At 43.3% G+C, this 27,066-nt stretch overlaps 1 protein-coding gene across 1 annotated transcript in view; it reads left to right on the forward strand.

The window, feature by feature from the left end:
* vipr1 (vasoactive intestinal peptide receptor 1) overlaps positions 1-26,833 on the forward strand; it is a 136,260-nt gene extending 109,427 nt beyond the window's left edge. Inside the window, exons 5-13 of the mRNA XM_031904019.1 lie at positions 2,529-2,626; positions 7,856-7,988; positions 14,340-14,493; positions 16,433-16,493; positions 16,646-16,712; positions 18,782-18,873; positions 22,302-22,431; positions 24,484-24,525; positions 25,446-26,833. Of these exons, the coding sequence (XP_031759879.1) occupies positions 2,529-2,626; positions 7,856-7,988; positions 14,340-14,493; positions 16,433-16,493; positions 16,646-16,712; positions 18,782-18,873; positions 22,302-22,431; positions 24,484-24,525; positions 25,446-25,637 (969 nt within the window). The 3' untranslated portion in view covers positions 25,638-26,833. The remainder of the gene's footprint in view (positions 1-2,528; positions 2,627-7,855; positions 7,989-14,339; positions 14,494-16,432; positions 16,494-16,645; positions 16,713-18,781; positions 18,874-22,301; positions 22,432-24,483; positions 24,526-25,445) is intronic.
* The last annotated feature ends 233 nt before the right edge of the window (positions 26,834-27,066 follow it).

The following is a 27,066-nucleotide window of genomic DNA, read 5'->3' on the forward strand; positions in this document are numbered from 1 at the left end:
AGCTTTAGTTCTATCCACTGAGCTACAATGACGTAGCCTCTGGCCATAAATACCCATAATCCCAGGGGCACACAAGCTGGCTGACATTATAGGGGTTGTTCACCTTTGACTTTTAGTATGATGTAGAGAGTGCTATTCTGTGACCATTTGCAATTGGTCTTCATTTTTTTTATTATTGGTAGTTTTTGAATTATTTTACTGTTTTGTTCTACAGCTTTCCAGTTTGGAATTTCAAGCAGTTATCTGGTTGCTAGGGACCAATTTACCTTAGCAACCAGGGAGTGGGTTTGAGAGAGTGACTGATATATGAATAGGAGAGGGGCTGAATAGAAAGATAAGTAATAAAAAGTAACAATAAAATTGTAGCCTCACAGAGCAATAGGTTTATTGGCTGCCGGGGTCAGTGACCCCCATTTGAAAGCTGAGGCAGAAGAGGAAGGAAAATAATTCAAAAACTATAAAAGATAAAAAAAAAAAAAAATGAAGACCAACTGAAAAGTTGCTTATGGGAGCCATCTTTACTCTACTGCGCATGGCACATGGTCATGTTAGGCTTTAAAGGGGCTTGGCCACCCTATTCTGAGACAGTTTGCAATTGGTCTTCATTTTTTATTACTGTTAGTTTTTTTCATTATTTAACTTTTTGTTCCTCAGCTCTCCGGTTTTCGAATTTCAGCAGTTATCTTGGTTGCTGGGGTCTAATTTACCTTAGTAACCAGGGAGTGGTTATAGAGAGTGACTGATACATGAATAGGAGAGGGGCTGGATAGAAAGATAAGTAATATAAAGTAACAAAAATAATAAACTGGAGCCTCACAGAGCAATAGCGTTTGGCTGCCGGGGTCAGTGACCCCCATTTGAAAACCGGAAAGAGGCAGAAGAGGAAAGAAAAATAATTCAGAAACTATGAAAGATAAAGAAAATGAAGACCAACTGAAAGGTTGCTTAGAATTAGCTATTACATATTAAACATTAACTTAAAGGTGAACCACCACTTTAAAATGTGGTCACAGGGTCCTGCTAACCCCTCCCCCCCCGGGCTGGGTAGGTGGGGCTTACTGGGTTTTTTCCTGATGTTGCTCCTGCCCTGTCCAACCCTGAGTCTAGAAGAATAGCAAAGTTATCCAGCGAATGATATAACAGTTAGGGAATAAGAGAATCGGGGGATACTCAGGGCAGAGGGGACCCCCGAAAGTTTGGGGTGTTAAGGGGCGGGGCTTGTGGGTAGTAGGTTGGGCTTTTGGTAGATGAGGGGCGTGGCTATGCATACATGAGGTTTTTGGGTTTTTTTGTCTCCCTTGAGCTCAGTTACACTGCCCAGGGGCCCCACCTCTCCATAGACTTAACCCTATGGATTCCCAAGGCTACTGCCGGCAGCAATGGAGAGAATATTATTGTCCAATTTCAGCTGCAAGGCCTTCTGTATCCCTCTGCTGATCTGTAACTGTAGCCGTAGCTTTATTGTAATTTGCCAATGGGAAGATGAAAAGCCCGGCTAATTACGTGATGATACCGCCCCTTTAAGAACACACAGACGTGGCCTTTATCTGCGCAATAACTGCATTTTATTCTGTAATGAAGCCGATTATCATTCCCCGGATAATGAGAGACTTAATGTTTCCCTTCAAAGACAATTCTAGGAAAACAGTGTGCGGAACAATGGAAACATCCAGGTTATAATCTGCCTCCCTTTCTTCTCTCTCCTCATGAAATATGTATCGTTAGGGATCACTTGTCATCGTCACCATTAGCTTTCCGTTGCTAGGTTGGGTGTATAACGGTATGGACTGGCAGGAATAAACTATATATGATCCATGGGGGGGGGGGATTCAGATAAATCAAAAGACACACAGGATTTCTTGTCTTCTTCTGTGTAAACATGTCCTTCTGTGTCAGACTTCCTGCTCTCAGAAAAACCCTTCTCCTGCTCCCCTTCCCACCAGAATTTGTTCCCTCCACTTCAGAATTCACTCCCCCTCCCAAGCATGCCGTGCAATCTGAGCTACCAGCAGCCAGAGCTGCAGCAGGAAGCTAAAATGGCAGCTGCTATCTTAAACAAACAGAGGGAGCTTCTTGGGCTGTTTATTCAGATAGGTAAAGCTTTCTGCAGAATAAATATAGTGTTCTAGCTTGCACTATTGTGGCTATAAAAAAATGCCAAAATGCCTTTCCTCCTCCTTTTAAAGGGCCAGTAACACCAAAAATTGAAAGGGCTTTCTATGTACATTAAAATATAATGTTCTGTTACTCTTTCCTTAGAAAGAAAGGGGGGAATGGAAGAGAAAAATACATGGTTTCCCCTCTCCATTTCATATCAATGGTACTTAGTGGTGTTACTAAAGGGCAAGAAAACCCCACGACATAGGGGGCCCTATAAAAATCCATTGCTGGTCGGCGTGGCTATGAGTGTGAGTGGGGCAGTCAACACCCTTTCCCGCCAATCGCCTTGACCTACGGATTTAACTGCGTTTGAGTAATCAAGACCCGTCCTGTTAATTGAATGTTTAAATCTTTTATTGCCTCTGTAGACTGAATTCTTCTCGATGATAAAGACTGGCTACACCATCGGGCACAGCGTATCCCTTATTTCTCTCACCGCGGCAATGATCATCTTGTTTTTTTTCAGGTAAGAACTAAAGCAAGGCGTTAGAAAGCTGTTGGTTTGACTTCCCCTTTGTTTCCTACTTTCTGGCTTCTCTTCAAACGTGTGGATAATGTGCCTTGTCTAGCACAAATGCACTCATTTCTACTGTGCCCCATATCAGTGCTGTCCAACGGGTTCCATACAGGGGGCTGTACCTGTTTATGGTCCAAATTATAGCAAAATGATTCCATTCAAAGAGGTCCATGAAGTGCTGTGGCCATTGGTCACCAGCTGAACAGGCCTGCCCTGTAGCCCCAGCAGGCTCGGTGGCACATTGCTCAGATTGATACCACAATATTAATACCAAGGAGAGTTACAATGATATCTAGAGTTAGAGAATATGGAACTTGGTTGGGTGGCACTCTAAGGCCGTTCCTTCCACTGGGACAACTATTTTGCATTTAGAGATAGGAGATGAGAAGACTTTGGGGAAAAAAAGGGTCAGATTTATCAGAAGCCAATTATCCTGCCTGTATGTTTTTGGGTTGTGGGAGGGCTGCTTGCAGATAGTGCCCTGGGTAGAATCGAACCAAGGATCCAACGCTAACATCTCCACCTCCGTTCTGCCCATCCATAAGCAGCAACAAGAGCAGGTCTTGGCAAAATCTCTCTCCTATAATGGTTTATAATGCTCTGGAAATAGTTATAGTATATTAATGTCTCTTTAATGGGAAATAAAGGGAAGATTAACCCAAATTAAAAAGGGGTGTGTTTTTCCGAGAGCTCCATTTTTATCAATAAATGAAGCATTTGGATAAAAGGGGAGGAATAACTAATGCTTGTGAATAGGAAATGGGATTAAATGGAGCGGGAATCATTATCTGAAAGGGATTTCTTTTTTTTTTGGTTGAAATCTCGTATCTCCGTTAGGGGGGTGAGCGAGAGGCGAGGGGCCCTCAGAGAATAGAAATCCCAGTCCTGGGCAGGGGGAGGCAATGGAATTGTATCTATACCCACAATCACATCCTCCATTTTCACCTTTATATTATTTAGGAGAAGGCCTAATTTTGGGCATAACTTTCATCCATATTGCCTTTGTATTCCAAGCCTGCCCAACGCCCGCCCAATGCCCACCCAACGCCCGCCCAATGCCCGCCCAATGCCCACCCAACGCCCGCCCCAATGCCCACCCAACACCCGCCCAATGCCCACCCAATGCCCGCCCAATGCCTTCCCAACGCCCGCCCAATGCCCACCCAACGCCCGCCCAATGCCCGCCCAATGCCCACCCAACGCCCGCCCAATGAACACCCAACGCCCGCCCAATGCCCGCCCAACGCCCACCCAACGCCCGCCCAACGCCCACCCAACACCCACCCAACGCCCACCCAACACCCACCCAAAGCCCACCCAACACCCACCCAAAGCCCACCCAACACCCACCCAAAGCCCACCCAACGCCAGCCCAATGCCCACCCAACGCCCACCCTGCCTGTAGGCTCATTGCCCCGGCCTAAGACCCTGTATATATTTACAGTACATTCTGGCTCAGCAGTGCCTGTGCGTGCAGGGATATTGCGTGACACTTTGCCTTTAGGGCAGTGCATGTATTAGCACTGTCACTGGTCGTTAGTTTGCTTGAGCGACTTCCCATATAAATGCAGGAGAGACGACCAGACAGAGACTTATCCCAAAGTGGCCTTTTAGAGTCTCCCAGAGAATGAGCTCAGCCACCCAATTGTCATTCTTGCCTATAAAGTGCAAAGATATGGTAGAATAGGCGTCCATAGGTGCTGCTTTGTAACATGTAGTGAGCACCAATGCGCCCCCATCTGTTTGCTCTAATGAATGCATTGACACAAGGGAATTACCATCAGCCGGGACCTGAACTGGGACTGAACTGGGATACAAAATAGTCCCTGGCATTGCAAGGACCCAGAGGCCCAAACAGCCCCCATCGGCCCAATTAACAATGACATATATGGCACCTTACAGCAGCCCCTCTGGCATTTGCCAGAACCCACAGATTGCCTAGTCCAGGCCTCAAGGCCAGAACTAGGGGCGGGCAGAAGAGGTACCAGGTTAGGGCACAATGATGGGGGGGCTTTAGGCAGGTACCTTTTCTGCCTACTAGGGTTACCACCTGTCTGGTCTTCCCAATTTGGAAAACTGGCCAGGATTTTCTAAGATTGACATGGCCATTGGCCAATCGTCGTGTCATAGCCCCTGTGATGGTGCAGCCCGCCCCCATGACTTCACACCCCACCCCCATGAGGCCACGCCCTGCCCGGAGTTTCCAGGGTAGGAGAGGTGGCAACCCTACTGCCTACCCCTGCTCCGCCATCTTTTGCCCCCTGCCGCCTTGATACCCTGCACTCTTCTCCAAGAATGCCATCTCGCTTGAGGGCAAACACAGGAGCCGAGGGGGGTGGGAGGAGGCAAGGTAGCCGGCAGGGTTGCCTAGGGTGCCTGGTCGGCTTGGCCCCCCCCCTGCCAGGTAATCAGCCAACAGAAGTAAAGGGTAAATGACTGGCCAACATGTAGGGCACTGCCTAGTCCAGTTGCTAACTGGGCACTCCAGGCAATAGCACCTACCAGATGTGGTTTCTTGAAGGGCGCCATCTTGCTGCCAATTACCCATGAATCCCCTACACATACTGGCCGGGCACAGACCTGCTATTTCAAGTTTGCTTTACCGCACATGTTCCTGCCCATTGGGCACAGGGGATACTTTTGTATTCAGCAGCAAGGAATTCTGGGGAAAAAAATATGTTGAGTTGTGTCCTTTGCCCATTGTGCGGCAAATCCCAGAGTCCCTTGCTGCTGACCCCCTGATAATGGGAAAATCCATTTCTGGCATAAAAGAAATTGCTTTACTGTAGCGCAGCGGCCGCATTGTAGCTGTTATTCTGCAGGGGAATGTGTTGCTCAATACGAGATGATCTGTATGTCGATATATAGAGACCCTCCGTTATTATTCTGTATTTATATAGCAACGACATGTCCCATAGCATTTTACATTGATTTTACACCACCGCCATTAAGTTAACCTTTAGTATGTTACGGAATGGTCAATTCTAAGCAACTTTTCAATTGGTCTTCATTATTTCTTTGTTATAGATTCTTAATTATTTCCCTTCTTCTTCCAACTTTGCTTTTTTTTAAACAGGGGTCACTGACCCCGGCAACCAAAAAAACTATTACTCTGTGAGGCCACTTTAACGGCTAATGCCATGTAATTCCTGCACTAGCCGTTATACTGCCTGGTACAGTACATAGATTTCTAGAAAAGCCAGAAGCATCGAAGCATTTTATTGACATTTCTGTTTTACTTTGAGAATCAATTTCAATTTAGAACTGCAAATAAATTAGACTTTACACATTCAGTGGCTGGGAATAATGAGATGGGAAAAGTGTGTTCTTTATACACAGAATAATGTGTGTCCATATGTGCAATGCAAGGATATTAGAATATGTATTATAAGGGATAATGTACCCCCTACTGTAAATGATAAGGATATTAGCAGTCACTGAGGGGTTCTGTGCCCCCCATATAAAGGCACAAGGCTGCAGGCTGAGTTATACAGGGAACTCTGAGTATCACTCATGTATTATAAGGGATAATGTACCCCCTACTGTAAATGATAAGGATATTAGCAGTCACTGAGGGGTTCTGTGCCCCCCATATAAAGGCACAAGGCTGCAGGCTGAGTTATACAGGGAACTCTGAGTATCACTCATGTATTATAAGGGATAATGTACCCCCTACTGTAAATGATAAGGATATTAGCAGTCACTGAGGGGTTCTGTGCCCATATAAAGGCACAAGGCTGCAGGCTGAGTTATACAGGGAACTCTGAGTATCACTCATGTATTATAAGGGATAATGTACCCCCTACTGTAAATGATAAGGATATTAGCAGTCACTGAGGGGTTCTGTGCCCCCCATATAAAGGCACAAGGCTGCAGGCTGAGTTATACAGGGAACTCTGAGTATCACTCATGTATTATAAGGGATAATGTACCCCCTACTGTAAATGATAAGGATATTAGAAGTCAACGAGGGGTTACATATAATATACCCTATGTGCCATGCTGAACATTTTGGCTATTCCTATACAGTGGGCTGTACATGGAAACATTACATTTACAGAACAGACACAAGAATACAAACAATAATAGAACATACATAAATACAGGAAATTACAGTGAAATTGAATATAAATATTGAATATAAAGTGACAAGAGACACAATAGGGGGTCCCTGCAGGGCTTACAGTAGAAACACTACACATATATATATGTATCCCCCAGAGTATCTGACTTAATTGCTGCTCCAGGGTCCAAAAGAACTAATATCAGAAAATCTAGGTGATATCTAGGAAGTGCTGAATGGAAAGGAAAAGTAATTGTAATTAAAAATCTGAGCTGTCAATCATATATTGCCTGCCCCGCCTCTATGCCTCCGGCATAGAGGCGGGGCAGGCAATATATGATTGACAGCTCAGATTTTTAAATGCATTTATAACAGGTTTGGATGATTTAATTTAAAAAAAATTGGGTTTCATGTTTAATTTTTAAGGGAGTTTTATTATACAGCTTTTTATGTGTGGGGTGGCAGTTCCCCTTTAAATAATTGTATGTAGTGAGGAGTTCTGGCAGCTTCTATAATAGGAGGCAGTGGGCAAACTAGCTATACAGCGGAGATGGGGGGGGGGGGGCGCGGATCACAGGTTCTGCCGTATTGCGGCCCAGGAGGTGTGACACAAGCAGGCTGGGAAGGGGGCGGGACAGGAGGGACTGTTTGTGCTGGGCCCCCCTGCAAAAAAAATCTTCTAAGGGGGCCCAGCGTGAGCAGTCCCTCCTCCCTTTTTCTTTAAAATAGCGGCATTGCATGTTGTGGCCCAGGAGGTGCGACACAAGCAGGCTGGGAAGGGGGCGGGAGAGGAGGGACTGTTCATGCCGGGCCCCCCTGCAAAAAAATCTTCTAAGGGGGTCCAGCGTGAAAAGTCCCTCCTCCCTTTTTCTTTAAAATAGTGTCATGGTGTGTTGCGGCCCAGGAGGTGCGACACAAGCAGGCTGGGAAGGGGGCGGGAGAGGAGGGGCTGTTTGCGCCGGGCCCCCTTAGGAGATTTTTTTGCAGGGGGGCCCAGCACAACCAAGTTACGCCACAGGTAGGAGGGATTTCTCAGTAACATTTAACTCTAATTGACGCTAACGTATCCGGCGCTTAGAGCGGATCCCACTGACGTTGCGCCCTCTCTCCCCCAGGAAGCTGCACTGCACCAGGAATTACATCCACATGCACCTCTTCATGTCCTTCATCATGAGAGCCATCGCCGTGTTCGTTAAGGACATCGTCCTGTTCGAGAGCGGAGAATTCGACCACTGCTTTGTGGGCTCAGTAAGTGCAACTGCTTCACATTCCTCTGTCTGTCACTGCTGGTACCGACTGCTGCACTCCTTAAAGGGACGGTTAACTTTTAGTATGTTACAGAATGGCCACTTCTAAGCAACTTTCCAATTGGTCTTCATTTTTTATCTTTTATAGTGTTTGAATTATTTGCCTTCCTCTTCTTTTAAATTGGGGTCACTGACCCCGGCAGCCAAAAACTATTGCTCTGTGAGGCTCCAGTTTTATTGTTATTGTTACTTTTTATTACTTATCTTTCTATTTTGTCCCTCTCTAATTCATATATCAGTCTCTCAAACCACTCCCTGCTTGCTAAGGTAACTTGGACCCTAGCAACCAGATAGCTGCTGAAATTCCAAATTTACAAAAAGTAAAATAATTCAAAAACTACCAATAATAAAAAATGAAAACCAATTTCAAATTTTCTCAGAATGTTACAGGAACAAATGGATCCTGATACTTCCATAGAAAATTAACTCTATTGAGTGTCAGAAGTGCCTACCTGTTCCCTAGAGAGTAAGGGGTCACATTTGGGTAGTCCGTGGGGGGGTCCATTTGTGCGCTGAAAATTCCTAATCTCTTCCTAAGTAGCAGTGAGTCACTCTGTCCCATTTCGCTTCGCCAAAACTGCCGAAAAATTCATAATGCACATGCGTACAGTGTCCCGGGCAGTTCCAACCGAATCCAAAATGGGGAACTCCTGTGACAACTGTAAAGGCCGATATTGTTACTACTATAGAGATGCTGAAACCTTAAGCCGGTGCAGTCAGTTTTAAAGGGGTTTATTCTGCTACGGGGGTATCTTATGCATTTTATCAACACTCCGTGGGCCTCGCGCCGCGGATCTGTGCACAGCTAAATGCCAGTCGCCACTAACAGATGGTGCTGATACAGGTGGCATCTGCCTTCTCTCGGCATGGAATCCCCAATGGATCCGAAGGTTCCCGATGCTTTAGAGCCGAGCAGCCGGCGTGTCATCTAATGCGCTCCCGCTATTTCCGCATCTGAATCCTGATTTATTGCACAGCGGCTCTTTCGTATCAAGGGGCAAGGGGGGGGGGTGTTAGGGGGGCTGATTGAGGGCAAAGCTGAGAGGAACAAATAGGAGCAGTTCATCTATTTCTGAATTCTGTATGGGCTGTAGCTGCGAACGGGAGAGACTGATAGGGACAAAGCTATAAATCAGGAAAATGAATATTGTATGTGAGCTGCAACGGCAATGAGAGCGGCCAGCGAGGGGCGGGGCTACTGATCATTTTGGAGTCATTTTGTGGGTAATAAAAGTTCCTGGCAGCACTGGCCACATTCTTTGTATGGGATGTTTCTCTGTATTAGTACAGCAAGGTGAACTGTATAACTGAAAAAGGAATCGGCTATAAATACTGTACAGGTATAGGACCTGTTATCCAAAATGCTTCGGACCTGGGGTTTTCCGGATAAGGGATCTTTCCGTAATTTTGATCTCCATAACTTAAGTCTGCGAAAAATCATATTAACTTTGAATTAACTCAATAGGATTGTTCTGCCCCCAATAAGGGGTAATTATATCTTAGTTGGGATCAAGTACAGGTACTGTTTTATTATTACAGAGAAAAGGGAATCATTTAACCATGAAATAAACCCAATAGGGCTGTTCTGCCCCAATAAGGGGTAATTATATCTTAGTTGGGATCAAGTACAGGTACTGTTTTATTATTACAGAGAAAAGGGAATCATTTAACCATGAAATAAACCCAATAGGGCTGTTCTGCCCCAATAAGGGGTAATTATATCTTAGTTGGGATCAAGTACAGGTACTGTTTTATTATTACAGAGAAAAGGGAATCATTTAACCATTAAATAAACCCAATAGGGCTGTTCTGCCCCAATAAGGGGTAATTATATCTTAGTTGGGATCAAGTACAGGTACTGTTTTATTATTACAGGGAAAAGGGAATCATTTAACCATTAAATAAACCCAATAGGGCTGTTCTGCCCCAATAAGGGGTAATTATATCTTAGTTGGGATCAAGTACAGGTACTGTTTTATTATTACAGAGAAAAATAAAATACATTTTAAAAATTAGAATTATTTGCTTAAAATGGAGTCTGTGGGAGATGGCCTTTCCGTAATTCAGAACTTTCTGGATAACGGGTTTCCAGATAAGGGATCCCATACCTGTATATTATATAGTGAACTTACTGTACCAGCCCAGAGGTTTAGCAGCCCTGTAACAGTAATGATCCAGGCCTTCAATGTTACCCCCAGCGGCTCCCCATCTTGGATCTGGTTAGGCCTTCCTTTGGGTGTCAGTGGCACTGCACGTGCTCAGTGGGCTCTGGTTGAGAATTTCCAAAATGGCGCTCACAAACATCCAACAATGTGCAAACAACCATCCCAGCCCAATAGAGACAGCCAGCAGAGCGGTGTCACATACACTTTCATCTTGGCGCCACTTAGATACTATGAGCTTAATGGCCGCTCTATAAAACATGTCAGTTTCAGCGGTCGGAATCCCTGTCCCGGGAGTGATCTCAAAAGGAAGATTTTATGCCATTAATTTTGTAGAGAAATGACTAATTCAGACTTTCCAGTTGGCGCTTTTAGTGCTGTGAATTGTTTATAAACGCAGTGGTTGGCGCCGGGCCCTCCGAGAGCGCAAGGCTTCGACCCATTCCTGTCATTATGAAAATTTAAGTGGACACGGATGCTAAAAAGAAAACAAGTGAGGGAGAAAGTGAGCGACATTCAGTTATTGGGACAGACAAGACTTAAGGCGGCCTTACACGGGCAGATTTCAGCTGCTGATTTGAGTCCTTCAGACTGTTTTGGCAGCTTATCTGCCCACGTAGACTAGAGGCGGCCTTACACGGGCAGATTTCAGCTGCTGATTTGGGTCCTTCAGACCGTTTTGGCCGTTTATCTGCCCGTGTGGACTAGAGGCGGCCTTACACGGGCAGATTTCAGCTGCTGATTTGGGTCCTTCAGACCGTTTTGGCCGTTTATCTGCCCGTGTGGACTAGAGGCGGCCTTACACGGGCAGATTTCAGCTGCTGATTTGGGTCCTTCAGACCGTTTTGGCAGCTTATCAGCCCGTGTGGACTAGAGGCGGCCTTACACGGGCAGATTTCAGCTGCTGATTTGGGTCCTTCAGACCGTTTTGGCAGCTTTTCAGCCCGTGTAGACTAGAGGTGGCCTTACACGGGGAGATTTCAGCTGCTGATTTGGGTCCTTCCAACCATTTTGGCAACTTATCTGCCTGTGTAGACTATGTTCTATAGAAGGTATTACTTGGCAGTTTCAGACTTGCGTGATCTCCGTTGTTCTATAGAAGTTATTACTTAGCCATTTCAGACTTGCATTAATCTCCATTGTTAGCCGTTTCAGACTTGCATCGATCACCAGTTTTCTGTAGAAGGTGTTACTTGGCAGTTTCAGACTTACATTAATCTACATTGTTATAAAAAAAATTGTTTCGGACATGCAATAAAATCCATTGTTTACTAGAAGGTATTACTTAGTAATTCCAGAATTGTATTCATCTCGACTCGTCTTCTAGAAGGAGTTACTTAGTTGTCAGTTTCAGACTTGCATTATGCTCCATTGTTATTAGAGATTAGATATAGTGGCTAATATTCCTGCTCTAGCATACGCCCTTAGCACTTAATAAGAACTTGCACTGGGGGCCTTACAATGGGGTGCTGTTTGTCCAAAGTACATTTTGTCTATATAAATACATTCTATAAACAAAAAGAAATCCCCAGTAGACAGAATTAGAAGTGTGGATAAAAACACTGGTAAAAATTATACAAATGATTTATTTCCAGTGAAGAATGAGAACAAATCAATTTTATGCACAAAAGGATCTTATTATATTACAAACTCTATTCTGTAAATTTTAACAAGCATTCTGTCTCACAAATGTATAACATCCATACAAAAAAACAGTTATGTGTAAAGTTACTTACAGAATGAATAACGTTAAACAAAACTTTGACAAAATATATAATGGTGTAACTGAATAGGATATTCCAGCTAGATTTTCATGACAAAATAGATTGCGTGTGACAGAAAGCAAGATTCTAAAGCACAGAATTCATTCTATCAACAAAATGAATACTCAGTTCCACAAAACTGCTAAAATATCCATTGAAATATGTCTTTTGTATATTTTTTACCAGTGTTTTATATCCACACTTTAATTCTGTCTTCTGGGGATTGCTTTTTGTATATAGAATGTATTTATATAGACAAAATGTACTTTGGACAAACGGCACCCCATACTGGGCCTCTCGTCAGTATAAATTGGGGACCCCTATATGCTGCCCCCCCAGACACACACACATAGTGCTGGCAAATGGGAAATACAGGTTTGGAGGCAGCGCTTCCCCTTTAATATGCAATAGACTAGTTCCGCCTCTCTGCAGCATCAGGTGTAGCTATGAACTGAGAGATAAATAAAGCTATTCATTACGCAGAATGGCTGCTATGTAATTAAGTCTATAATTAACGATTATTGCGATTCCTTTGCTGCGGATAACGGGCGCTATTTATTGGATCAGTACAGGGCTAGGGGCTTGCTGGGGGTTTTATTTCCTTCCTAAAGCAAGTGAGTCCCAAGTATCTCCGCTCATGGCTCACTGGGAATGATAAAGCCATTTCCCCACTTGATTAAACATGAAGCCGCTGCTTTACATACAGATAGACCTGCAGCCTAATGCGTCTAATGCCGGCGCTTTGTATCGAGTAATGGGCATATTATTCAGCATATGGAACCCGGTAATGTCCATTCACGGTGGGTGGGGGGGGGGGGTGCAATGAAGGTGCTAATGTTTAGAGCATGTATAAAGGTTTCATTAAAACCGTACTTGTAGTGGCGGACATTTGCTCCAATGAGCTGGCCTAAATCCTCCATGTACATTTTTTAAAGGAGAAGTATACCCTCTTCTTTCTTGCTGCCTTATAAACACATACGGGATTATTCCTGAATAGGGTTGCCACCCAACCGGTATCTGACCAGCCTAGCCAGCAAATCAATCAAGCAAATCAAGGGCATAAATCCTTCCAATGGATCCCTCTCTTCCCTGATCTTCTCTGCCCCGCCCATTCCCCCACCCAGCCTTCCCATTTCCCCACCCCCAAATATTGTCACCGCCCACCCAATATTGCTGGGAGTTGCTTCTAGCACACAAGTGCTTATTTACTGTGTTATTACTCCCCGTCTTTCTGCTGAACCCCTTGCTATGAGAAGAGCTGCCATCCCAGTATACTTCCAGCAGCAGCCAATTGGAAATGGAGTTGGTTTAGGTAGCCATTTCCAGTTGGATGTCACTTCAAGCCCTACTGAGCAGTGAGTCTTAGAATTGGAGGAGGGTACAGAGTTTTCATAGTTATTGGAAATGGGTTCAGAAAATGGGTTCGGAAACCCATTATCCAGAAAGTTCCAAATTATGGGAAGGCAATCTCCCATTGACTCCATTATAAGCAAATAATTCTAATTTTTAAAAATGATTCCCTTTTCTCTGTAATAATAAAACAGTACCTGTACTTGATCCCAACTAAGATATAATTACCCCTTATTGGGGCAGAACAGCCCTATTGGGTTTATTTAATGGTTAAATGATTCCCTTTTCTCTGTAATAATAAAACAGTACCTGTACTTGATCCCAACTAAGATATAATTACCCCTTATTGGGGCAGAACAGCCCTATTGGGTTTATTTAATGGTTAAATGATTCCCTTTTCTCTGTAATAATAAAACAGTACCTGTACTTGATCCCAACTAAGATATAATTACCCCTTATTGGGGGCAGAACAGCCCTATTGGGTTTATTTATTGGTTAAATGATTCCCTTTTCTCTGTAATAATAAAACAGTACCTGTACTTGATCCCAACTAAGATATAATTACCCCTTATTGGGGCAGAACAGCCCTATTGGGTTTATTTAATGGTTAAATGATTCCCTTTTCTCTGTAATAATAAAACAGTACCTGTACTTGATCCCAACTAAGATATAATTACCCCTTATTGGGGGCAGAACAGCCCTATTGGGTTTATTTAATGGTTAAATGATTCCCTTTTCTCTGTAATAATAAAACAGTACATGTACTTGATCCCAACTAAGATATAATTACCCCTTATTGGGGGCAGAACAGCCCTATTGGGTTTATTTAATGGTTAAATGATTCCCTTTTCTCTTTACTTGATCCCAACTAAGATATAATTACCCCTTATTGGGGGCAGAACAGCCCTATTGGGTTTATTTCATGGTTAACAAAACCCCAGGTCCCGAGCATTCCGGATAATGGGTCCCATACCTGTACTACATACACGGCTTGTAATATAATAACATTTCTTTCAGGTTGGCTGCAAGGCTGCCATGGTTTTCTTCCAGTACTGCATCATGGCCAACTTCTTCTGGCTGCTGGTGGAAGGCCTGTACCTACACACGTTATTGGTCATCTCTTTCTTTTCAGAGAAGAAGTATTTTTGGTGGTACATTCTCATTGGCTGGGGTAAGTGTCAGCACTGATGGCTTTATATAAGTAACCACTCATTGACCAATAACTGTTATGGCGTCCAGCGAGAATACTCACATGATGAGAGAATCCTTTTGACATTAAACCTCTTGTTTAATTAATTTAATGCCATAAATAGGCACAATCCTTGTGCAGGATAACGAGGAGCATTTGTAACCATTGCTGACTATTAATGGGGCTGCATATTCCGATGACTTGCTAGCTTGTGATGTAGAAAGAACAGATGGGAGCTTTCAGGAAATATTAATTAACGCTACTCTCGGAGGCCTAGAATCCTTCATTATGTCCAAGGCTGGTTCCTTTGTTTCAATTATATATGACTTTCCATCTAAATAAAATATCTACAGACGATGTGGGTTTCCCAACGGAGGACTATTGTGGTTCTATCACATCTTCACCATTTGACCTTGGACCAGTTCTGGTCGCCCAATCTCCATTCTAGGTACGGAGATGGCTGTGTTTGAGTAGAGCTAAAGGATCAGTATATAAAAGACATAAGGTGGTGGCATTCATTCCTAGATGGTCTCCCCAACCTTTTTTACTCATGAGAAGAAGTATTGGGGAGCCACACAAGCAGAATAAAAGTTCTTGAGATGCCAAATAAGGGCTGTGATTGGCTATTTGGAAGCCCCATGAGGACTGCTGGCCTTCAGAAGGCTCGTCTTGGAGTAAAACTGTCTCTGTGCTTCCAAAACTTGCTTCTAAGACAATAATTAAGGTGGGGCCACTGGGGGCAACATCAAAGGGATGGTGGGCAACATGTTGCTCATGAGCTCCTGGTAGGAGATCAGTGGTCTAAACTAGTGCTGGGCGGTATACCGGTAAAAACCGATCACCGGTTTTTTTTTTGAAACCGATATAAATTTTTGACATACCCCCATACCGGTGTGCTGAATACTTCCGGGTGCGCACGTGACGTCAGCGCGCACGTGACGTCAGCGCGCACGTGACGTCAGCGCGCACGCTCTACAAAAGCGCCATCGCTAGGACGCATTCAGAGTCGGATACCAATGTGAGCTGTCGGGGGGGGTGCCTGGCCAGTAATTATATTTTATGTGAAGGGGATGGGTGGGGGTGGGTGGGTTATACTTATGTGAAGGGGATGGGGTTGTGTTTGGGGGGGGTGGGGTGGGGGGTTATATTTATGTGAAGGGGATGGGGGGGTGTTTGGGGTGGGGGTGGGTGGGTTATACTTATGTGAAGGGGATGGGGTTGTGTTTGGGGGGGGTGGGGTGGGGGGTTATATTTATGTGAAGGGGATGGGGTTGTGTTTGGGGGGGGTGGGGTGGGGGGTTATATTTATGTGAAGGGGATGGGGGGGTGTTTGGGGTGGGGGTGGGTGGGTTATACTTATGTGAAGGGGATGGGGTTGTGTTTGGGGGGGTGGGGGGTTATATTTATGTGAAGGGGATGGGGGGGTGTTTGGGGTGGGGTGGGGTGAGGTGGGGGGTGCGTGCGGATGGGGGGGTGGGGGGGCTGCGTGCGGATGGGGGGTGTTTGGGGTGGCGGGGGGGGGGTGTTTGGGGTGGTGGGGGGGGTGCGGGTGGCGGGTGTTTGGGGTGGTCACCTAATCATGCATGGGGAAAAAAAAATACCGTCAAATACCGTGATACCGATATAATTTTGAAAAATACCGTGATATCAATTTTTGGTCATACCGCCCAGCACTAGTCTAAACTAAGCACCTTGATTGGCCTTATGTTCCCAAATCAGTTCTGGCCACAGCTCCACATTCACCCAGGTGATACCAAGTTTCTGATTGGTCAAGTTCTTGTGTAGCCATGTTATTAGGGGCTTGAGTGTATCTGTGGGATTGCCACTAGATTGGTTGCTGTTGTTCGGCGTTGTTATCCATATTTATGATGCATCATCAGATTTATACCTGGTCGTCTAACCCTCTACTCTCCAACAACAGGTTCACCTACGGTATTTATCACAGCTTGGACAGTCACCAGGATCCATTTTGATGATTCTGGGTAAGCAGCGAATCAATACATGTTATAGAAAAGGCCAATAGGGTGTTATTATTTAAGGGGGTGGAGTTAGATTTTCCATGTGACCCATTTTTCTCACCGTTCATATTTTTCTGAAATTGTTTGATGTAATAAAATGTATGATCTGTCCACAGGTGTTGGGACACCATTGAATCCCCTTTCTGGTGGATCATCAGAGCTCCCATTTTGATTTCCATTTCGGTAAAGTATCTCCTTACGCCTATCTGATATTATAAGGTGCAGAAGGGCAGTCCAGATTTGAAATGCTCCTCCTGGTACCACCTGGCGTAAAGTCAGTTCCTCGGGGGTTGGCCAATCAAAGATGCCCAGACAGACGAACGTTCTTAGCCTGTGTTGTTTTGCCATGATGCCAGTTACTGCCCATTAAAGACTAAAGCCACCAACTCTGTTAGGCCTTTCTCTGTTGAGATCCATTTTATTTATGGTGTAGGGGAACCAGTCATATAATACTAGGGATGCTCCGAATACCGGATTCGGTTCGGAATTCGGGCCAAATCCAGGCTTTTTTTGAAGAATCCCGGATTCGGTTTGGGATTCCCCCGAATCCGGGCATTTTTTTAAGGATTCGGTTTCGCCCGGATTAGAATTCGGAAAGGGTTAAATGGGCAGTGAAAAAAAATTTCAGGCCAAAAAAGTGGGTTCGGTGCATCCCTAATGCTAGTTAGCATTCAGAAAGGGTTAAATGGTTGGGATTCGGCAGAATCGGTCGGAGTGGGTTTGGGGGTTCAGCCGAACCCAAAAAAGTGGGTTCGGTGCATCCCTATATAATACACACCTAGATCAGCTCTTTAAATCTGTTTCCATGGGTTGTAGGGCAGCCATCGGCGTAACTTGGTCGCGCCACCCCCCCTGCAGAAAAATCTTTTGAGAGGGTCCAGTCCCTCCTCCACTGACCCCCCTCCCTCCCCTGCGCTGCTATATTGATGGTAGGAGAGGGGGGACTAAGTTACTGCTGTGTATATATATATATTTAGTTACACCACTGAGGGCGACAGTTGCAGTTAAAGGGGATGTGTAGGGATGCCAACAGAATCCCTCAAAAGAAAGTACTTTTCTATAAATGGTACCACATTTTTGACCCGTTTTTGGCAAAGTGCTTTCTGTTCCTGCTGATCAGTATATTTCATAGACACAAAGCTTCATACGTGATTTCTCATTATTACTGTGTGAGGGGGCGGGACTAACAGGATTAATTTGATGTTACGAATGTTTCTTATATATTTAAAGGACATGTAAAGCCTACATTTTCCTACAGTATATATACTTTGGGCACATCTCCCCCACCTGAATGGCATCATTTATACTGCATATAACGAGCACCATCACATTTTTTCTAAAACAAATAGCAGCTTTCTGCCGGTGGCCATTTTCCATCTGCAAACAGCGCATGTGCCCTGAAAAGTTCATGCAGGCTTACACAGGCAGAACTTACTTTGATAAAAAGTTCTGTTTTGATTGAGCTAGCGCAGAGTTTCTATGGGAACCAGCTCTTTATTGGCTGCTAGACTGGAGGCCATGTTCAGTAATCTGAGAAGAACTGAGCATGCTCAGTAGCCAACAGCCAATGTCAACTCCTGAGGGAGGGGCCAAGTGGGTTAAGGGAAGAGAAGGAAATCTAAGTGATTAAGGGGATGTTGCAGCCTTACAGAGTGGCAGGTATGGAAAGATTTCACAGATTTTAGTGGGGGGGGGGGGTTTACGTGTCCTTTAAATTACGGGGTTATTTCTCTTTATCTCACTATGTTAAATAGCATCTTAAAGGGCCACTATAAACAGACGTTTTTTCCACAGAATTGCGCTCGGCTTAATTGAATATCTACAGCGTTGCCGTAGCGCTGTCGTTGATAGTGGCCCTTTAAGCGGGTACAATGGTAGAATAACATTGCATTTTGTCCGGCGGATGACACGTGACTCCCCACACGGTTAGATTTGCCTCAGTCCTTGACAGAGCCGAACTCGCCTGCCCGCGTCGTGCACAGCTGCGTTCTCTGGGTTTGACATCATCATACTTGGGATGTATGACACAAAGTCCCAAGCAAGCTGATGTTAGGCCCAAGATGGCTGCCATCCTGTCTCGCTAAACGTGAGTTAATGTCAACGGGCAGGAAACCCAAGAGGGTAACAGACAGGTTTGGTTTGCTCTCTATTTTCTAATGTGTTTTTTTCCATTTCCTCTATATAAATATATATAAACCCCGCCCCCCCCCTCGAATTTTTGTGACTTTTTATGTGTTTTAATTCTCTTCCAGGTAAATTTTATTTTTTTCATCTGCATCATCAGGATCTTAGTTCAGAAGCTGCACTCCCCGGATGTGGGGAGGAACGAGAACAGTCAGTATACGTAAGTGTCCTAACAGCACGCGATCTATCTCCGACTAGCCTCCTGTAACTTCCTGTAGCCAGAGAGTGACATCATCACTACGTGACATCATGAGCTGGCGTCAATGAGTTTGTGGGTTTCCCATAGTTACAGAGTCACGTTTATCGCTCTAAGCCATTAGTTGCCCCCAATAAGGGGTAATTATATCTTAGTTGGGATCAAGTACAGGTACTGTTTTATTATTACAGAGAAAAGGGAATCATTTAACCATTAAATAAACCCAATAGGACTGTTCTGCCCCCAATAAGGGGTAATTATATCTTAGTTGGGATCAAGTACAGGTACTGTTTTATTATTACAGAGAAAAGGGAATCATTTAACCATTAAATAAACCCAATAGGGCTGTTCTGCCCCAATAAGGGGTAATTATATCTTAGTTGGGATCAAGTACAGGTACTGTTTTATTATTACAGAGAAAAGGGAATCATTTAACCATGAAATAAACCCAATAGGACTGTTCTGCCCCCAATAAGGGGTAATTATATCTTAGTTGGGATCAAGTACAGGTACTGTTTTATTATTACAGAGAAAAGGGAATCATTTAACCATGAAATAAACCCAATAGGGCTGTTCTGCCCCAATAAGGGGTAATTATATCTTAGTTTGGATCAAGTACAGGTACTGTTTTATTATTACAGAGAAAAGGGAATCATTTAACCATTAAATAAACCCAATAGGGCTGTTCTGCCCCCAATAAGGGGTAATTATATCTTAGTTGGGATCAAGTACAGGTACTGTTTTATTATTACAGAGAAAAGGGAATCATTTAACCATGAAATAAACCCAATAGGGCTGTTCTGCCCCAATAAGGGGTAATTATATCTTAGTTGGGATCAAGTACAGGTACTGTTTTATTATTACAGAGAAAAGGGAATCATTTAACCATTAAATAAACCCAATAGGGCTGTTCTGCCCCCAATAAGGGGTAATTATATCTTAGTTTGGATCAAGTACAGGTACTGTTTTATTATTACAGAGAAAATGGAATCATTTAACCATTAAATAAACCCAATAGGGCTGTTCTGCCCCAATAAGGGGTAATTATATCTTAGTTGGGATCAAGTACAGGTACTGTTTTATTATTACAGAGAAAAGGGAATCATTTAACCATTAAATAAACCCAATAGGGCTGTTCTGCCCCCAATAAGGGGTAATTATATCTTAGTTGGGATCAAGTACAGGTACTGTTTTATTATTACAGAGAAAAGGGAATCATTTAACCATGAAATAAACCCAATAGGGCTGTTCTGCCCCCAATAAGGGGTAATTATATCTTAGTTGGGATCAAGTACAGGTACTGTTTTATTATTACAGAGAAAAGGGAATCATTTAACCATTAAATAAACCCAATAGGGCTGTTCTGCCCCAATAAGGGGTAATTATATCTTAGTTGGGATCAAATATAGGTACTGTTTTATTATTACAGAGAAAAGGGAATCATTTTTAAAAATTAGAATTAATTGCTTTTAATGGAGTCTATGGGAGACGGCCTTTCCGTAATTCGTAGCTTTCTGGATAATGGGTTTCCGGATAACGGATCCCATACCTGTAGTATGTAAAAAGAAGTAATTAAGAGACTAAAGAAAGTGAGAGAAGGGGAGAGTAGGCCTAAGGTCTAAGGTTTTCTTGTGGGCCCTTGGCCCCCAGTCCAACACTGAATATATCTAATTGTTTGGATGGACTCCATTGCATGCCATTGCCAAGCGTAGGCTTAGGGTTTAAAGAGAAAATAATGATGATTTATATACAATGATATACAGTTTGATTCTGTTGGATACATGTATTTCTATTCTCATGTTTTGTTTAATGCTCTGGTATTTGGGCAGAGATTCCACCAGAGAAAGGTTAATTGACATTCTAGGTGGCTTTGCCCTCTGTAGGTTATCGCATCAGTTTGGCCTTTCTATTTGGTTTCTATAAAAACACATTAGGAACGGGGATGTAGCCATTAACTTCAGGCTCTCTCCGTTCTGAATGTGCGTCTGATTCGGCACGGGAAAGGGTGATGTAATTTGTCTTCCGCTGCCCTGGATGAAAGGTACATTCTATTCACCCTCGTTGAGCAGGTCAACTTTAATCAGCATCAACGCGAGCAAGGGAGGGCATTGTAATAGCCACTCGCTACTCGGTGGTGTGAAGTCTTTCCAAAGGAGTGGAAAATAAAAGTCTTGTGTGTTAAAGGAGAACTGTCCCTTAATTATGTTCAAAACCCTGCCCAATATCAGCTATGCCCTTCTTCTGTATCATAGATGGGCACCAAGTAGGGGCCATTGGGAGGTATGCTTTTACCCCAGGCCTGGATACTAAGGGGTTAACATGTCAATGAGGTTCTCCACAATGAGGTAGTCAATGAGCTTGTCAATGAGCTTGTCAAAAAAAGTATAAAGAGGTGATTGGATGAATCATGAAAGTCATGTATGACCACTAAGTGAGAGGTCTAGGTTCTAGGTTCGAGGTATTTGAGTTGAATGTCTTTCTCTATTGTAGATACTCTTATAAATGCCAAGATATTTGGTGAACACTGTTATAAGTTCTTCAGGCTGATTGGCTAAAATAGTTTTTCATAGTTCTGTAACTTGGTAATGGTCTAAGGGTACTTTGGTGGGTCTCAAAGGAGGGCTTGAAACAAGTCTGAGATGTTCTAAGATATCTGGCTCTAAGGAGGCACAGCAGTAAAGTGTGCCTGAGTCTGAGCTTTCAGAAGGAGCCAGCGCTACACATTAGAATTGCTTTCAGCTAACCTATTGTTTCTCCTACTCCCATGTAACTGGAGGAGTCCCAAGCCAGACTTGGATTTCTTACTATTGAGTGCTATTCTGATACCTACTGGGAGCTGCTATCTTGCTCCCATTGTTCTGCTGATCGGCTGCTGGCAGTGAGGGGGGGGGGGATATCACTCCAACTTGCAGCGCAGCAGTAAAGTGTGACTGAAGTTTATCAGAGCACAGGTCACATGGCTGTGGCACCCTGGGAAATGAAGAATATGGCTAGCCCCATGGGAAAAACAGATTACAGGATTCTGCTGGAGAAGCTCTATTAACTGATGGGTTTTGTAACAAACAGGTTTTCCCATGACAGTGTTCCTTTAACATTACACAACATCGAACTGTGCAGTTTTCTGTTTATAAATAGCTTTTATAGTGCTTTGATTTATCATAAATCTGTGAATCATAAGAAAATTGCCCAAATTGTCCCCATTGCACAAAACAAATGGTATTGTCGCTTGAGAAGATAAATGCTCTCAGCTGATACATTTCTCATCTATCCTTGGCAAAAAGACAGAAAACAAGGGGAAGAACTAGAAGGAACTGATGTTTACGTTCAATAACTGCTAGAAATAAACTTGGAAACGTTCTATTAACGTGAAATGTTCATTCTCTTCCCAATAGGAGACTGGCCAAGTCCACCCTTCTGCTCATCCCGCTGTTCGGAGTTCATTATATCATGTTCGCCTTCTTTCCCGATAACTTCAAAGTGGAGATCAAGCTGATTGTTGAACTAGTCCTTGGATCATTTCAGGTACAAACCGTATGATTACTACAGCAATCTTATTGGTTGGGTTCCACACTATATAGACCAGGGATCTCCAACATGTTTGTACTTGTGAGCTACACTCTGATTTAAAATTGGTGAGCCACACAAACATAAAAAAAGTTTCTTGAGGATGCCAAATAAGGGCTTTGATTGGCTATTTGGTAGCCCAATGCGGACTGTCGCCTGAAGAAGGCTCTGCTTGGAGTAAAACTGTGTCTCTGTGTTTCCAAAACTTGTCTCCAAGTCAGAAATGTAAAAATGGCACCTACTTTGGGGCCACAGGGAGCAACATCAAAAGGGGTGGTGAGGAACATGTTGCCCCTGAGCCACTGGCAGCCTCTACTCTTCTGGGAAGGTTCAACTAGATGTTGGAACATTGTTGGTGGGATTTGCATCTATTGGTACTTGGCACTGATGTTGGGGATCAGACTTGGCTTGTTCCAATTCATTTTACAGGGGTTCAGTTGGGGTGCCCAACCCTACCTGCTATAACGGCCCCTAGCCTTCTGGGAAGGTTCAACTAGATGTTGGAACATTGTTGGTGGGAATTTCATCTATTCGTATTCCTATTGTTGGGGATCAGACCTGGCTTGCTTCAATTCATCTCACAGGGGTTCAGTTGAGGGGAGGTCAAAGCTCTCACCCATTCTGTATTAAATTTAGGGTTACCACTGGCTGGGGATCTTTGATATAGAGGGTGGCAGTATAGACACTTCTATAAACTAGAACCTAGGATTATATACCTTTAATGGGTATCAAGTTCAGACACAATGTTTCTGGTAGTGTTGGCTTGACTGAAGAGCTGACTATTGCTAAATCTCTTTAATGATACCTGCAGTCACATTTGTACAATATGGCCAAAGGCATGTGGACACCTGACTATTAAACATCTCCTGTAAAGACCAAGGAGATTAAAATGAAGATGTTACTGGTTCTGCTAATAAAACAGCCTCTACTGTTCAAACTTGGTACTGATGTTGGGGATCAGACCTGGCTTGTTCCAATTCATCTCACAGGGGTTCAGTTGGGTTGCCCAACCCTACCTGCTTTAACTGCCCCTAGCCTTCTGGGAAGGTTCAACTAGATGTTTGGACATTGTTGGTGGGATTTTCATCTATTGGTACTTGGCAATGATGTTGGGGATCAGACCTGGCTTGTTCCAATTCATCTCACAGGGGTTCAGTTGAGTGGAGGTCAAATTTAGGGTTACCTTGCTTTACTTTGTGTATGAGGTTGTGCCTTCCCCATATGGGCCATCTCCAAACTGTTCACACAAAGTACAACACATGGAATTGCCAAGAATATCACTGTATGGTGTAGTAGCACCTGAGTCGGCAATGATGACTCTGAATTAAATGGTCAATCTAATAATTATAAGGGGGTGTCCACATATTTTTGGCCATATTATTTATATAATGTGTGGTGGGCACCCATGGATCTGCTTATGGCTCCAGGGTGACAGATTGGGCTTTCCTGGTTCGTTTGCTTACAGCAACTCAACTTTCCACATACTTAACCCAAACAACCGTTTCATTCTGAATTTTTTTAATGGAAATCTTGACTTGAGCAGATAGAATTATTTTCCCCTTTAACATCCAGAGCAAGTAAGCGCTATACCATCAATGTGACCTGAAGTCATTACAGGCCCATGATGGCTTTTAGTGATTAAATCTCTCTGTAAAGGTGAGATACCTCCATTTAATTACAGCAAGTGCTATCTGCTCTCCTATCTGCAGTAGCCTCTAAATGCCCTCATGCTATCTCCTCCGGAGAATGCTCCCAGCTGTGTGGGACAGCCAATGGCTTGTGACTTCTCTCTTAGTCCATAGTTAAAGTAAATGATGCCGTTATATGTAAGCTGGGATGAGCTTCACCCACGTGGGCAGTCTTGTAGCTTCTAAATATATCCAGGTACAAATGACATTGAATTAGACATTTTAAAGCCCCCGTGAAGTTGTTTCCTCTGAGTTGCTAAAATCTCAAACACTTGAGATACTTGACTGTATATTTACATGATTTTTTTTTCTTACTTTTCAGGGCTTTGTTGTGGCTATTCTCTACTGTTTCCTTAATGGAGAGGTAAGGTCCAGAAGCATTTAAGCTGGTTATCATGTTAAAACTCTTATGTTGGCCAGTTATAGATATCTTGTTGACCAAAATAAAGTCTAGTTGGTAGGAGGTAAACAATAGTATGGTTTGCACCAGGTCTTGTAGCCAGTAGTAACTTACTACTAAAATCAGATGTTTGCATTGAAACAGAAAAGGTGGCGATACACAGGCCAATAAAAGCTGGCCAGATTATCAGTCAGGCCCGTCCAAATGATATCTGCCCAAAAATCATCTAGATGACAATCAGTTGGGTTTAAAGATATCCAGTCTGGGGAAGGAGCTCATCAGCTCATTAATGCGGCCCTGAAAACCTGGATTCCGTCAATGTGATCCGATTTGACCAGATCGTTCAAATCAACATGGCAGACCTCAAGGCGGGCGTGTATCCACTTTATTGGTGACCTCATAACTATCAATCATTATCAGGATATGTGAAGGGTTTGAGATGCTGAGGTGCATTTCCAACAAATATCTGGAGTAGCGGTTAATATCCTAGATCCTTATTCCAGAGCTGGGCCAAATAGTTTTTACGCCTCAGGTAGTACTAAAGGCCAAGATACTCCCTACTTGCTCACCCCCTTGTCGCTGCCAGACCCCCACTTGCACTAAGTGCCTCTGGTGTCTACCCCAAGTTTTATCCCAGCAGAATTCTATTGGTGATGCATTTGATTATTTTCTTTCTTCCCAAGCTTTCTTCTTTATTGTCTCGTCTCTTCTTTTCATGTGATTTGGATTCAGTGGAAAGTTTTCTGACCCCTATGGTGACTTAGCAGCAACCATGCTTTATCTAATGGGCTCTCTTTATTGTTTATACCCCACTTTTACAGCAAAATATGAAAAATATTGTAGAATGTAGATATCTGACCTTGCTTTTTTCCCCCATGACATAGGTTCAAGGAGAACTGAAACGCAAATGGAGAAGGTGGCATCTGGAAAGGTTTTTGGGATCAGATATGAAATACCACCACCCTTCTTTGGGTAGCAATGGAACTAACTTCAGTACACAGATTTCTATGTTGACAAAATGCAGTCCAAAAACCAGAAGGTGTTCCAGCTTTCAAGCTGAATTCTCTTTAGTCTGATGTCTTGGGCCAATGTAGAACTACAGAGCCAGACATTTTATCATTGAGGACATCATCATAACATTCTAGAGGATGACTCTGCTCGATTGAAAGTCTGAACAGATTCTGTCTGGAATTGCACTTTAGTAGGTTTCGGGACCCTTGGAATGTCCTTAAGCTTGGAGTCGTCCGGGACTGGCCAGACCATTCGCATTTCGTTAAATACATCGCAAAAAAAAAAAACAGAAGACGTCAATGGCTTGACTTCAAACTGGAAGGTCTTTTAATAGTTGTTCAGTCAAGATGGTCTTCTGAGCTCATTTGAAACAACAACAAAAAACTTTTTACTGAGCCTGGAAAATAATATATTTATTTAGTATCAAAACCTGTGGATGAAATGCTAGAAGAATCGGCTCGTGGCGCCATTCCCATATAAGCTAAACTGAGCTGAACTTACCGCAATGACCGCCATTTGTCGAGTCAATAGAGACGTGTACGCTATGTTATAAATACTAGATGGTATAAATTGCAAAACTGTGGCCGTTACGTTAAAAATCGTGACAATATCGGGTTTCCTTTTCCACAGTCATGCTTTTTTTTATAGGTTTTCATATGAGTGATTTAATATACAACCTTATAGAGAGAAACAATTAGGAAGTGTGTACTAAGGGGGTCGTTATCATATTAATATATATATATATTTACGCGTGAGAGTGAGAACATTATCTGGAAATGTAGTGCTGTAAATGGAAAGCTTATTTCCTGGTAATCATCATCAACTTCCTTCCCAAAGTTGGCAAACCACTGTGCGTTTTTTAATTCAAAAATATTTGATTTGATAGATATATATTGATAAGAGAGACTAATCTCCAGTTGTTTTAAACTAATAATATAGGAACCCATCATATAAGCAAATGCCTAACAATTGTTCCATGTAAGGGTGGCAGTTTTGACAGATGGCAAGTCAAGGCTGATATTCTGGTCTAGTGATCATCTCCATTGGAGCTTGTGTAAAAGGTCATCAGGCATAGTTCCCCTTGCAATCTGATCATTTGTTTTGTGGTTGAACCATTTTATCATTATACTATGGCCACCCAACGTGTGGGTGAAGATATCTCTGTGTAGCAACCTTTAGGTCAACACTGTCTCCATCATTACTAAAATGTTATTTTATAGAGATCTTCTCATTAATGAAATACAAACCTTGCAGAACCTCATTAGATCTAGTGCTGCCTCTATTGAATAATGAGTTTGTTAGCAGATCCATAGAGACTTGTACCTCGTGTTCATCCCTGACAATCTGAAGTCATTGGGGCTTCTCAGTTAAGTTACATTCAATCATCTATCTCAGTTGAAATGCATCGTCTACCATTAGTCTTTAGCAAGGTCACCAAATCAGTGAAACTTTTCTCTATTTGAGAACCTCTGGTAGACCAAGAAGAGTAACTGG

The sequence above is a fragment of the Xenopus tropicalis genome, chromosome 6 (assembly GCF_000004195.4).
Source record: "Xenopus tropicalis strain Nigerian chromosome 6, UCB_Xtro_10.0, whole genome shotgun sequence".
NCBI lineage: Eukaryota > Metazoa > Chordata > Amphibia > Anura > Pipidae > Xenopus > Xenopus tropicalis.